The 14,192-nt window shown below is 40.6% G+C and overlaps 1 protein-coding gene across 8 annotated transcripts in view; it reads left to right on the top strand.

The window, feature by feature from the left end:
* The window catches only part of Unc13b (unc-13 homolog B), a 187,830-nt gene that overhangs the window by 139,264 nt on the left and 34,374 nt on the right, over positions 1-14,192 (top strand). For all 8 annotated transcript variants that reach the window (XM_050155897.1, XM_050155891.1, XM_050155893.1 and 5 more), the window contains one exon: positions 13,157-13,203. In XM_050155897.1, coding sequence (XP_050011854.1) covers positions 13,157-13,203 — 47 coding nt within the window. The remainder of the gene's footprint in view (positions 1-13,156; positions 13,204-14,192) is intronic.

The following is a 14,192-nucleotide window of genomic DNA, read 5'->3' as shown; positions in this document are numbered from 1 at the left end:
CCCGGGTAATCAATGATCATTGTGCCAAACTATCTCCCCTCTCTCAACTTGGGGAGTCTTCCTCGGTGTTAATGTCAAAAGAGGAAGATTGTGGAAAATCACAGATTTTCAATCAGGGCAGCCAAGAACGTGAAGCATGTAAAGTAACAAAACCACAAACTGACTACAGCGATAAAAGCAAGGACAGCAGTTGCCTTTCACTGTCCAGCTCACTGAAAGCAGAGAGGGTAAATGCAGAGGACACAATTCTAGGCTGTGAAGCTGGTCTTGATATTCTGAGCTCAAGGCAGCTGGAGGACCTTTTGGCAGACAAATCTAGAAGGTTTACAACTCTGAGCTCTGATAGCACAGTGGAAGAAATGATCATAGGGCCAGAGACTTTCAGTAACATGGTTCATATTGACCTGAATGAAGAAGAGAACTGTGCTACCCAGGTCCTTAAGGATGTCTTTGATAAGTCCTCCTGTATTCTAAGTGGCTCCCAGGAGGATGAGGATGTAGAAATTAAATTTCACTCAACTAAACTGAGTCGAGCAATCCACCACTTTCGTTTGGCTCTTCAGGGGGTGTTTCAGAAGCTGGAGAACAATGAATCCATCAGTCCTGAGGACCTGGAAAGCAACGAAAGTGGTTCCCAATCAGAGAACAGTGATAGACTTCTCAGGACAGCAAGTTCAGGAGGAGCGCATGATTGTTCAGTGGAGAGTCCTGGAAGTCAGGGGAGTGAGAGCTTTCTCAGTGTGGTCTCTGGTGGAGTAGGCATCTCTACACAGGGTGATCAGACACCTCAAGACCCAAGCCACGTCTCTCTTGCTTCTAATAACTCACCTCTTGCAAACTCATTACTCAGTTTCCCTCTAGCCCCATGTCTGGGAAATGAGACTTGTTCCAGGCCTGACTCTCCTGATCAAAGCAAACTGAGTTTAGAACAAGTATGTGCAGAGACCATTTACCTCAACAAGTGTATCAACAATTTTAAAAATGTTCTGAGAGAGAAAAGACTGAAGCAGAAAAAACTTTTGCAAGAGCTAGTGCAGACGGCAAGCCATCTTTCAGTAGAAGACATCCCCTCAGGTATTCTGAGTTTCTGTGTGGGATTCCAGCTGACTCAGTATGGCATTCGTCTGCTGATGGGGTTGGTCTGTGGCTTGAATCAGTGTAAACTGCTTTAATACATACCTTAAGAAAATCTATGGGAAATAGAAGGAAAGAGAATGCTAAGGTAGTAGAAGAAGTTCTAGTCTCTGTCCTTAGGACATTTCCAGTCTATTAGGGAACCATGGGAAGTAGACTTTCCAAAGAGACCAGAACATTTGGGCCACAGTAGGCTGCAGTCGTAGACGTGGGAAGCAAAAATGGGAAATAAAGCACGTTTATTCCTGGGTGCCAGAGAAAAAGAATCCTATGTTGTATTTTAAAATACTTCTTTCTGGTAGTTGATGGTGCTTCTTCATGGCCACTGGAAATTTCCTTACCTCCGCCTCTCCCTGTCGCCATCCTAGTTCTGGCCTTGCCCACACAGAGCACCCAGCAGCTACCTGCTTATAATACTGGCCCTGCCCAAGGGCCCAGCTGCCCTCCATATTCCCCTTCTGCTTTCCCCAAATACCTGAGAACTAAAATGAAATGTGTTTCTTAACAGCAGGAAATGAAAGAATTTGTTTCTAGGCAGTGTGGAAATACGTGGTTTTACATTTTCTTCTTCCAATCAAAATTAAATTTATCCAAAGAGCATATGCTATATTTATCCAATCTTAAATGTAAATGGGGTTATCCTGTTTTGCATATAACCTGATTCGGTTTCCTAAGACAAAATGAAAATGGAGAAACATATCTTACTGGCAGAGGTGTAAGGATCAGATACTCATACATTGCTGATGGGATGGGATGATGTAGCTTCTAAGGAAAGCATTTGGAAAAATGTATCAATGTTATAAATATACACACCTTTTGAGCCCTCAGCCTCACTTCCAGGAATGTATCCTGCAGACATTTTTACATGTGGAAGTGGCATATGTACAAGGCTATTTTTGAAGTATTGTTTTTAATAGTAAGGATTGAAAGCAACCTAAATGTCCTTTAAACATATAATGAAATAAAATTTTGGCACACATAAACAATGGGATGCAGTGCCATGTAGCTATAAAAAAAGTGAGGTAGCTCATTATTCAAATGGAAAGCTACCTAAGTTTTGTCAACCTGGAAAAAAAATCATAGTGCAGAATGGTATGTATGAGATCCTTCCATTTCTATAAGAGAGGGAAAATATTCACCCTCATAGAGCCTGCTGTAGTAGATAATACTGAGGGAAAGATACATGAGAAACTGGTATCGTCATGTATTACTTGACAGAAATGCAGCCGGAGAAAGACACTATTGGTAACCTCCTTATTGTGTTAGCACAAAAGTATACATACATAAACCTAGATGGTATTGTCTACAGTAGACCTAGACCACATGACATACAACATTCTCATATGTAGCCTGCTGTTCACTCAAATGATAAGTAGCACATGGCCATATATTGTTCTCCTTGGGAGAAGGTTTATTGGGTGAAAAACTAGTGGAATAGAATGGAGATTTTTTTTAAAAAATTTTAAATACACTATATACCTCTTCATTATTTAAGGATTTAAATAATGTGAATGGTAATGCCAGGTCATAAAATTCAATTTAGAAAGAAAAAAATTGAAATCATGCCACTTTTTCAAATACTTCTAGAGCTGTTCTAACTTATATCTGTATAAAACAATCCAAATTCCTTTACTTGTCATTACTGGTCTCGGGTTTATCTTTTCTTGTTCCACTGTGCCCCTCCCCAAAGGAAACTTCTGTCGTTCAGTTGTCCTTGCTTTTTCTGTTTTCAGTGTATTCGCGTATGTATGTTTCCTTCTGACCCGAGGCACAGCATTCACCATGTCAGCCTGCCGCATCTTCTCATTCCTCAACAGCCCACAGCACTTTCTATAATTCCCCGTCTATAAAGGATCTTTTCTTCTTCATTCTGAAGTCAGTTTTTTTTCTTCCTTGAACATCCAGAAATGATTTCTTTGCACAGCAACAGAAACACTGTGTTGACAAAGCAGTTCACCTTTACAACTCCTTAAAGCTTGAAGGAGACCGGCTGGGCCAAGAAAGTCTGGAAATGACTGCCATACTTTAAACTGCTGGTCAGTCTTTAATCCTCCTCCTGATGAGTCAGTCAGCAACCAGACACAACTGGTAGACATTTTCTTGTTTTTATTATGAGAGTTTTAGTATAGTAATTTACATATCCTAAAATTGCCCTTACATCCCTTCAAAGGTGGTCTGGCATTCCTATTGTTTGTTTGTTTGTTTACATGATTATAAAACCATCCATTATCTAATATAAGAACATTTCTAACACCTTAAGAATCCCCATTGACAACCAGTCTCCCACCCCTTTGCCTTCAGCCTCTGATAACTACTAATCTACTTTTTTGTGTGTCTTCTGCACAGTTTCCATAAATGAATTCCTATAATAGCAGACACTTTGTGTCTGGTTTCTTTTATTTAGCATTTTTTTTAGTCACTAGTAGTTTTGCACATATCAGGCTTCATTTTTTTTGGGACTGAGTAATATTTATTGGGTGCACATTCTGTTGATAGTCATTTGGAGAATTGTTACCACTTCTTGCTCTCAAGAATAATGCACCAGCAATGGTGGCGCATGTCTTTAATCCCAGTACTTGGGAGGCAGAGGCTAGCGGATCTCAGTGAGTTTGAGGACAGCCTGGTCTACAAAGCGAGTTCCAGGACAGCCAGGACTGTTTCACAATGAAACCTGTCTCCAAAACCAAACAACAACAACAAAAACAACAAAGCAATGCTGCTGTGAACACTGGAGTGTGTATCAGTTTTGTGTGAATATGTTTGTTTTCCTTCTGAGTCAGTACCCAGACTGCTAGGATTATAGGTTTACTGCACCATGTCCACATTGGATATGTTTTCTATTCTCTTAGATTTTTTTACTCAGAAGTAGAATTGCTGTTTCCTGTGGTAATTCTGTGTTTGACAAGTTAGGGAAATATGAAAGTATTTTCTAGTGTGGTTACACTATTATATATCTCTAACAGCAACATAGGGTTTTAATTTCAGACTAGTGTTGGCAACAGTATTTGTCCTTTTGACTACTCTTGTGGTTGTGAAGTAGTTTCTCAGTGAAGTTTTGATTTGCATTTCCATAGTGTCTGATTTTTTTAAACACCTTTGCATGTGTTTATTGGTTCTTTATATTACTAAAGTAATGTCACTTAAATTTCTGGCACATTCAAAAAATGTTTTCTTGTTATTAAGTTGTATACAAGCTATTTGAATGTTCTGGATATAAATACATTCATTACCAGCTATATTATTTGTAAATATTTATGTGATTTTATATGTTGTTCATTTTCTTTATTTTTTTGTTTTTTTCTTTGGTGTTTTTTTGTTTGTTATTTAGAGATGGGGGTTTCTCTGTGAAACAGCCCTAGCTGTCCTGGAACTAGCTCTGTAGACCAGACTAGCCTCAAACTCATAGAGATCTGCCTACCTCTGCCTCTTGAGTGCTGGGATTAAAGGCGTGTGCCATCACTGCTCAGCCTTATTTTCTTGATGTTGTCTAGGGAAACATTTTTTTTCTGGTAAAAATTTTGTTACTTTAAGAAGTCTTTCTATGGAGCTGGGTAGCACACAAAAGTTTTGAGTTTTGATAAAATTCAGTTTATCAGCATTTTTTTTGTGATTATCATGACTAAGAAACCATGGTTTAATACAAAATCCTAAAGGTTAATATTTTGTGTGTGTGTGTTATATGTGTGCTTGTGTGTGTAGCATCACATTAATTTTATGGTTGAGGATTACAACAACAGGAGGAGCTGTATTTAAGGGTCACAGCATTAGGAAGGTTAAGAAACTCCATTCTATTAATTTCTACCATATGTTTTGAGACAGGATCTCTCTGAGTTTGGAGCTCAGTGATTAGCTGTATTCTCTGGCCAGTGAACTCTAAGGATCAGCTTGTCTCTACCACACCACACCCCACACTAAGATTACAGATATATGCTACCGTGTTCTGCTTTGTTTGTTTGTTTGTTTTTGAAATGGGATTTCTTTGTGTAGCCTTGGCTGTCCTGGAACTAGCTCTGTAGATCAGACTGGCCTCTTATTTGCAGAGATCTACCTACCCCTGCCTTCCAAGTGCTGGGATCAAAGGCATGCATTCAGATTCCCAGCATGCTTTGCTTTTTCACAGATGCTGGGGATCTGACTTCAGGTCCTCATGCTTACACAGCAGACACTTGACTGGACCATTTCCCCAGCCCCTAATCCTTTGTTTTTTGGAGAGTTTTATAGTTCTAGTTGGTATATTTAGGTCTGTGATCCATTCATAGTTGTGTATTCATGGTGCAGAGAATGGTCCAACCTCACTCTTATGCATTATGTACTTCTCTTTGCCCAGCATAATTTGTTAAACTATTTGTTTCCTCTAAAATAGCCTTAGCACATTTATCTGACATGAACTGGGCATGGGAGTAGGGTTTGTTCCTGAACATTCCTCCTCTTTGATCATATTCTTTTATGACTCTTTACTTGGCTTCCATAAAAACTGTCTGGCTCTTTATCGTTGTAATTTTCTTTTGTCATTGGTTTCAAATTATGCTTGCCTATCTTTTTTTTTTAATCTCTACAACTTTGTAGCACCCTACGGCTCAACCTTGCCTTTCTCTGTTCATATTCACCTCTGAAATGATAATCTTCTAACCTTATGGATTTTATAGTCATTCTGAGACTTACAGCTCAAGTCCAAACATCTTCCACAAATACCACTCCATATCTACTCAGTATTATTATTAGGAAGTAAACAGGTGTCTCAGACAGAGCACATCCCAAACCAAACTCTAGATCTTTTGCCTCAATTCCCCAACAACTCTGTTTTTATCTAATTTTCCTTGTCAGTAAATTGTGGTCATTCCTGACTTCTTTTTTTCTCAGAAAACTAACATCCTATCCATTAGTAAATTATGCATCCTCTACCTTCATCTTTATTAATTGATTTATTCTCTCTCTTTTTCTTTCTCTGTTTGTGTGTGTACATGTGCATCTGTCAGAGGACAACTTACAGGGGTCAGTTCTTTGTGTTTAGCATATGGGTCCCAGGGGTTTAACTCTGTGCTGAGCCATCCTGCTAACCTATCATCTACATTTTAAGCAATGATCTCTGCCTCCATGACATTCATTTCTGTTTAGGACACATTTTCTTTCATCTAGATTATTGCAGTAGTCTAACTGGTCTCCTTGTTTAAACTCCTGTCTCTCTATAGTCTGTTTTTAAATAGCAATCAGAGTCGTTGTTATAAAAGGTTGCATTGCTTCTTATTCAAAACATTGAGTAATTTTTTTTCTTTCACCCAGAATGAAAGCCAGAGGTCTTTTGGGGGCTTGAACTGGCTCTTCATTGAAAACTTGCTATTCTCCCACACCAGTTTTGTTCTCACCTGAGACTTACACGTGCATGCATTAGACCTAAAATACTTTTCTTTAAGGACTCAAAATGTTATTTTTATTCTTTTCCTCCACATCTCTGCTTAAATGTATTATTGATGAGTCCTCCCTGTCAACTTTTAATTTAAAAAGTTTGGTTTTTTTTTTTTCAAGCCAACCTTATATATACTACATTGACATTCAGTCCACTGTGTAGCTAAGTATAGCCTTGAACTTCTGATTTTTCTGCCTCTCCCTCTGAAAATGGTACAGGCTTCTAACATATTTTCTTTGGTCCTGGACAAGAGAGGTTTTCTTCCTTCCTTCCTTCCTTCCTTCCTTCCTTCCTTCCTTCCTTCCTTCCTTCCTTCCTTCCTTTCTTTAAAAAATTTTGTTTTCTAAGTCCTGAAATTTCTAGATTCCTTTTGCTAAATACAATACTTAGGTTTGCCAAGCCTTCTGGCTAAAAAGGGAAGATCAAATATGATGTGGAAATGATTTCTTTCTAATCTGTTGCTTTCATTGGTTAATTAATAAAGAAACTGCCTAGGCCCATTTGATAGGCCAACCCTTAGGTGGGTGGAGTAAACAGAACAGAATTCTGGGAGAAAGAAGCTGAGTCGAGGCGCCATGATTCTCCCACACCAGACAGATGCAGGTTAAGATCCTCCCTGGTAAGCCACCTCATGGGCTACACAGAATATTAGAAATGGGTTAGATCAATATGTAAGAGCTAGCCAATAAGAAACTGGAACTAGCCGGGCCAGACAGTGTTTAAAAGAATACAGTTTCCGTGTAATTATTTCGGGCATAAGCTAGCCATGCGGGCGGCCGGGTGCCGAGGACGCAGCCCCGCTGCTCTTATCACTACACAAATATATAGTGCTTATTCTCAAGAAGTTCATAGATTCCTTGATCACAAGATGTTCTCAATAAATTCACAGTTTTCAGGCTGGTGGATAGCTTACTTGGTACAATGCATGTTTACAAACTTTAGGATCTGAGTTTGATTCTCAGTTCTCACATAAAGCACCAGGCATTGAGGCACATCCCCTGTAATCCCAGCACTGTGGAGGCAGAAAGAGGAGGCTCTCTAGGGCTTGCTGGCCAACCAGTCTAGCCAAATTTTGAGTTCTAAGTTCGGCAAAGACCCTATCTCTAAAAGTAATGTAAAAGGCCAGCAAGATAGCTCAGTGGATAAAAGCTTGTACCACCAAATTTAACAACCTGGAATTTAGTCTCTGGAACTCACATGATGGAAAGAAAGAACTGACTCCTACAAATTTTTCTGACTTTCACATATATGCCATGGTACTTGTGAATACTTGCATGATTTACACATACACGCACAAATAAATAGATTTTTTTTTTTAAAAAAGTAATGTGTAGAATGATTAAGGTAAATACTAACCTTGACCTTTGGCATCTACATACATGTGTATACAATTATACACACATACGCACAAGTCCACAGTTCTCAAGAAGTATAAAGGGAGATATTTATACAGACAACTGCAATGAAACATACTATTGATAATGTACTGCCACAGAAGAGTCCACACAAAAGAGTGAGGGCTATTGACACATGATGAAGAGATAGCTTATTCTGCCCTTAGAAGTCAAATAAGGAAATTTCATAGAGGTTTTAATATTTGATCTCAATCATGAAGAATAAGCTCTGGTCTGTTCCATGAGCTTGAGAGGGAGATTTGCAGGCATTCAGTGGGCAGCATGCAGTAAGACTTTTGCAAATGGGACAGATACAGATGGAAGGCAGAAGGGTAAGTTACAATGGTGTCAAAATTTAAAATTTTGAAGTATATGTTGTAATAAGGCATGGTGAGCCACTGATGCTGCCAAGCAAAGGAAAACTGTGATGAACAGTTTGAAATAGATTATGAAGTATAAATTGGAGAGGACCATGTCCAGTGCAAAGGGAGGTGAGCATAGAGTTTCTTGTTGTAGTCCTGATGAGAGGCAATGAGGGTATGGATTAGGTCAGTGGCATTCTAGAATACATATCAGGAAAAAAATGTCAAAAGATAGTTAGGAGTTAAGACTACAGAGCATTGAACTATCAGCCCATACTGTACTAGTTAGGATTTCTACAGCTGTGAAGAGATACCACGACCACGGCAACTCTTATAAAGGAAAAAACATTCAATTGGGGTGGCTTACTTTTCCAGAAATTTTGTTCATTATCATCATCACAGGACATGGAGGTGTGTAGAAGAAATGGTGCTGGCTACATATTGATAAGAAGCTAACAGGAAGTGGTCTGTGATACTAGGCATGGCTTGAGCATATATGAGACCTCAAAGCCTGCCTCAGCAGTGACTCACTTCCTCCTACAAGGCCATACCTTCTAATAGCACTACTCACTTTGGGGGCCCTTTTCTTTAAAATGACAACACATATTTACTGAGTGAAAAGAAGGAAGAATCCAGTTGTCTGGCTGTGGTGGGGGAGGGAAAAAGGAGGTATTTTGTGGTGGTGTGTGTGTTTTAAAACATCCTCAGTTTAAACTAAGCATGCGTCATGCAGGTGCTATGCAATAGTCAGTTAATAGGTTAAGCAGGGATCTGAAGGTGTGGTGTAACTACTGTTAATATCCAGCTGAGATTCCACATCTATCCATTTGTCATATTCTCATGTGTGTGATGGTGGAATTTGTCAAAGCATGATATGATAAGTACTAAAAAGAGGACAAAGATAAAAAGATCTTAGATGCCTTAGTAGGACTTAATTAACTACCACCTGGATGGGCATCAGGAAAAGCTGTGTCAGCCTGGAAGATGGAATGAGTAAATAAATATGTGGATTTTTGACTATGTGAGAAAATGAGATTGTAAAGTCCATGAAAGTAGGTGGTAGAAGAAAATTTGGGGATTAGGATCAAATCTTTAAGAGCCTTGATGGCTTTGTCAGCTTATTGTATATTTTAAAAATTTATGTGTGTTTGTGTGTTTACATGTGTGTGTGTGTGTACACATTCTTGGGCTTAAGGTTAATGTCAGGAGTCTTGATTACTTTCCACCTTGGTCATTGAGGCAGGGTTTCAAATGAACCCAGAACTTGCTAATATAGCTAGTCTAGCAAACCAGGTTGTTCCAAAGATCCCACATCTCTGTCTTCCAGGTGCTAGAGTTAAAGGTGGGCTATCTTTCTGTCTGGCATCTGTTTGAGTCTGGGGCATTTGAACTCCAGTCCTCCGGCCTCTGCAGCAGCATTCTATTCACAGAGCCATTTCCTCACCTGAAATTGATTATATTTTAGTCTTGAGAATAAAATTTTGGAGAAACCAATGGCAGGGAGGGGGTAATCAGAATATGGTATGATATCTAGGCTGTGTTTAAGAAGTGGAGAAGGAAAAATATTTTCAATTTGAGTCTTTAGGGTCAAAGTATTTCTTGCCTAATTTTCTTATTCAGAGAGAAAAAGTATCCTCAGAAGGGTGTGATGTGGATGTGAAAGAGTCCTGTTCCTGCTCCAGGAAGAACTTATCTTTCAATCCTCACTCACCTTCCTGGTGCCACACTATTGTGGAGGATTCCTATTACAGAATTCATTCTTCTCTCTAAACAAGTGATCCATTTGGCCATCAGAAATAGAACTGATAACTTACAAATTAGTTTCTTCTATTTGCAGTATGATAGTGATGGACTTTTCATATGAAGAGACAAGAAAGTGGAAGGGCCTAGTCAGATGATTTCATAGAGAAGGAAGCCTGTGGGCCTGGCCACATGTGGTCCTGTAAAGCAGCATAGTCGCTGATGAGTAGAAAAGGAGACTTTGTCTTCTGCTGTGACTTGCTTGGCCAGTCTAAAAATGTCCATTTCCCTTGGAGTGTTGCTATGAGATTTATACATAATAATCAAACCTGAGATTGGAGTCATAGTTTTAGTATTCAGATCACTGTGATTTCTGTTAGAGCAGTTGACACTCCAAGGTCTTTCCATGTTCAATATCTTGATCCTGGCTGTAACTCTAGGTCCTACTTTGGCCCAGCCTTATGGGCCAAATAAGGCCTTATGGGCCTTATTTAGTCTGGAGAAAAATGCCCAGGTCCACAGCCAAGTCTGCACTGTGAAATGGAAAGGGCTCAGCCACCAAGCTTAGGTTTTGAGGAGCTATATACAGATGAAGTTAGCTCATATGGCTTTTGCAGAAAGAAGGTACTATGTGCTTAGCAGCTTGTGCTGCCTGCAGGAGTCTTGGCAGCCCTGACTCTGAACACAGACTGCTTTGGGAGAGGAAAAGGACAAGTGGAATCCCCAAGCAGACCTTGTCCTTTGCATTAAGTACTCCCTGTTTATTCAGACTAAAAACCAGACCAGCCGACACAGGAAGTAAGGATTCTGGGAGTCAGTCAGGTGTCCTTTATGGCCTCCCCCAATGTTCAGAGTCCCTCTTCTCCATGTCCCTCTAGGATTAGCTGCCATTCTTTTGGATTCCTGCAATAGAACTGAACCTACTAACCTTTCTGCCCTTTTTTTTTTTTCCTGCTCTTTTTCTCCTACAGAAGGAAAGCAAGAAGCTCTTCAGGTTGTGCCTCTGGTCATTTGAGCCTATTTTGTTGTTTATTTTCTACTGCTCTCTGATTACTGTGTGTATGTATATGTGTGCATGATCTGTGCCTCTGAGCTGTGGTTCCCATTGGATAACGTGTTTTTCCAGAAGTTTGTATGCATGCTTCTGCTGTGTGTGCTCATGCCATGTTCCCTGGAACGTAGTGAAAGAATGTGTGTGTGCTGTCATGGATGCACATTCAATATAGCATGTGTGTGCTTCCACTTGTATTCAGTCTGACACTGCAACACACTCGATTGCCCTCCTCTTCTCCTAGTTTGCACAGCGTGTGTCCATTTCCTACTTGTTGCCAACTCTGGCATATGTTGTAACCAACCCTGACTGAGCCCAGCATGTTCACATACTTTATATTTGAGTTCAGGAGCTACGACAGATATATTTAGGGTCTGAACCCTAAGTATGAAAGTGCATTCATGCTTTTGAGCTAACTCCCTGACCTCTGGTTGGGCATAAGCCTCTGAACATATATACCTGTTGTGTGGCCATCGCAAGCCTTGTGAAACACCAATGCCCTGTGCCTGTTAGTTATGGCTCTTGAATTTAGTGAGGATTTGTGTTGCTTGTGACTTTGGCTCTAACAACACTGAATCCTGTTCAGATGAGTTTGTTCATAGGTTCTGAACCTATAAGCACAGGATTCATGTTCACCTGGACTTTTCTTTAGGTATATCTCCGTCTGTGAGCATACCTTGTATAAGTATTGGCTAGATTTCTTCCTGCTCCCTCCCTCCTTCAGTGTGCTGTGAATGCATGCTCTGTGCTTCTGCAAACTGTTGCCCTCTCTGAGCACAGGAAATGTTCACGATCTGGGCCTAGCTCCCAAAGACTTTTTTTGTCTGTTTTCTGAAGCCAAGTAGTTTCTGGCAAATGTCAAATTCCAAAAATTAAAAAAAAAAAAAAAGAGGTAAGAATCCTTTCAGTACAGTAGCTGCTTCCAGAGGGAAGATATGGCCTGGTTGGTAGGGTCTAGGGATGCACTGATCTCGGCCTCTGCCCCAGCATCCTTGGAAGACTTGTTCCCCATTGCTCTCACCCACTGTTGTTTCTCCTGTTGGCACATTCCTAGCCTTCCCCTTACCACTGTCCTCCCCTCCAGGACTAGGATGGGAGGCAGATGAGCTGGAATAGAGATGGAGTAGACAGATGGGTTAAAGCTTGGGGAACCTGGCAGGTGTTTACAGAGGAGGGCCTCCAATCCTAAGTCCACCTGAACTGTTGCCCTCCTTTCCATCACCCGTTAGCCCGTCTTAGCTCCTCATACTCTTCTGTCTGTCACTCCATCCAGAGATAAACACCTTATTTTTGTCCCCCTTTTGGAGCTCATTTGCACTAGGATATTTAAGGACCAAGGCAGTTGGGGTAAAAGGAACAAAGCTCACTAGGAGGCCCCAGACGTGCCAGTATTGATTTCTTGTTATTCAAAAGCCTGCATGATGGCTTTCCTGGAGACCCCTGTTAACTTTAGAACTCTCTCTTCTCTGCACTGCTTAAAATTTTTTCTTGTTCATTTGGCTTTGTGCTCTTGTTTTATGTAGAAACCTTTAAAAAGTGGGGTTTTGTAACTGTTTTTTTCTTGATTGTTTGGTACCTCAGTTTTCAACTTCTTATCCTAAGTTTCATGTACTGTAAAATCCACCAAAATCATAGCCCAAGTATTTAATCTGCCCTATAACCTCTTACTAGATAGTTTATAAAATGTAGGGGCTAGACTCATTCTTATCTTTACATAGTGAGCCTGAGGTTCAAGGACCCCAAGCTATACCAAGTTGTCCTTTTACCTCAATAAATGGGATCCCAAGAAATTCATTTCTCCTGCTGTCTCCCAATTGCTTATATAAAGAAGGTAAGAGTTCCAGCAGCTAGCTTCTCCCAGTGGATCTCAGCCCTGAGATCTTTCTGTTTACTGTGGAGAAGGTACTGCTCACGACAGCAGTCTATTTGATGCCCATGGTAATAGGGTATTGGCTTAGACTTCAGATTGGTTCTGTCACAGAATGGTTCATATGACCTACTTTGCTCACTGCCCAACCCATAGGCACTCTTCCATTTCCCATGAGCTAACTTTTTTCTTCTCTTTTTAAAGATTTCAGATGATGGTGACTCCTCTATGCCTCAGTGGCTCCCAGACGGGTACGTGGTCCTCTGCAAGCTTCCTGTGGACTCCATCTTTTCTTTGGGGATATGTGAGAGAGCTCCATATGCTGGATTGTGGGAGGGAAAGGAAGAGGTCCCACCATGGGTTGGATGGCTGTCTGGGGTAGAGGAAAGAGCTGCTGACTCACTCCTTAGAGGCTGAAGCAGGAACTTTGTGTAACAGTTCTTGGACCAGGAGAGGTCACTTTAGCACTCACATCCTTGCCTGTCTAATTTCTCTCTCTCTCTCTCTCTCTCTCTCTCTCTCTCTCTCTCTCTCTCTCTCTCTCTCTCTCAATTTTATATTTGCATTGATTTTCTGCCTGTGTGTGTGAGGGTGTAGGATCCCCAGAACTGGAGTTATAGACAGTTGTGAGCTACTATGTGGGTGCTAGGAATTGAACCACAATCATCTGGAAGAACCAGTGTTCTTAACCATTGAACAATCATCTCTGAATGTGTAGTTTCTTATCTATCGTGTCATAGTGGAGATGTGCTTTTTATATAGAAAAGCATTAGAATAAATATATTCATCTGAAATTGTTTCCTATTGCATTTTTGGTGTAGCTGATTGTTTTACTCCCTGGACTCAGTCCTGTTCTAGTTGTGAGTCACTTATTACATCTCACTCCAGTCAAGACACAAGTGGCATCCCTTCTGAGCTCTGGGTTCTGTCTGTGCTTTGTTTCTGACCCATGTGATTGCACCAGAGTCATTTTAGAGCTCAACTGCTACCCATAACCTACTGATTGTTCTCAGGAGAGGAGCTCAAGTGTCCCCCAGGGCCTCTGCCTCCAGCAGCCCATCTAGTTCTCCTACCTTCCCTTTCCTGTTGCCCCACAAAGGCTTCTGACATCAGCTTCTCAGCTGCCTCCTCCCACTCTTAGCCAGGGAAGAATGTCAGACAGATTACAAAGTTAGCTACTACATTCTCTCTCTCTCTCTCTCTCTCTCTCTCTCTCTCTCTCTCTCTCTCTCTCTCTCTC

The sequence above is a fragment of the Alexandromys fortis genome, unplaced genomic scaffold (assembly GCF_014885135.2).
Source record: "Alexandromys fortis isolate MF-2015 unplaced genomic scaffold, M_Fortis_MF-2015_v1.1 scaffold_92, whole genome shotgun sequence".
NCBI classification, from domain to species: domain Eukaryota; kingdom Metazoa; phylum Chordata; class Mammalia; order Rodentia; family Cricetidae; genus Alexandromys; species Alexandromys fortis.
This window is presented reverse-complemented; position numbering and strand designations above follow the sequence as displayed.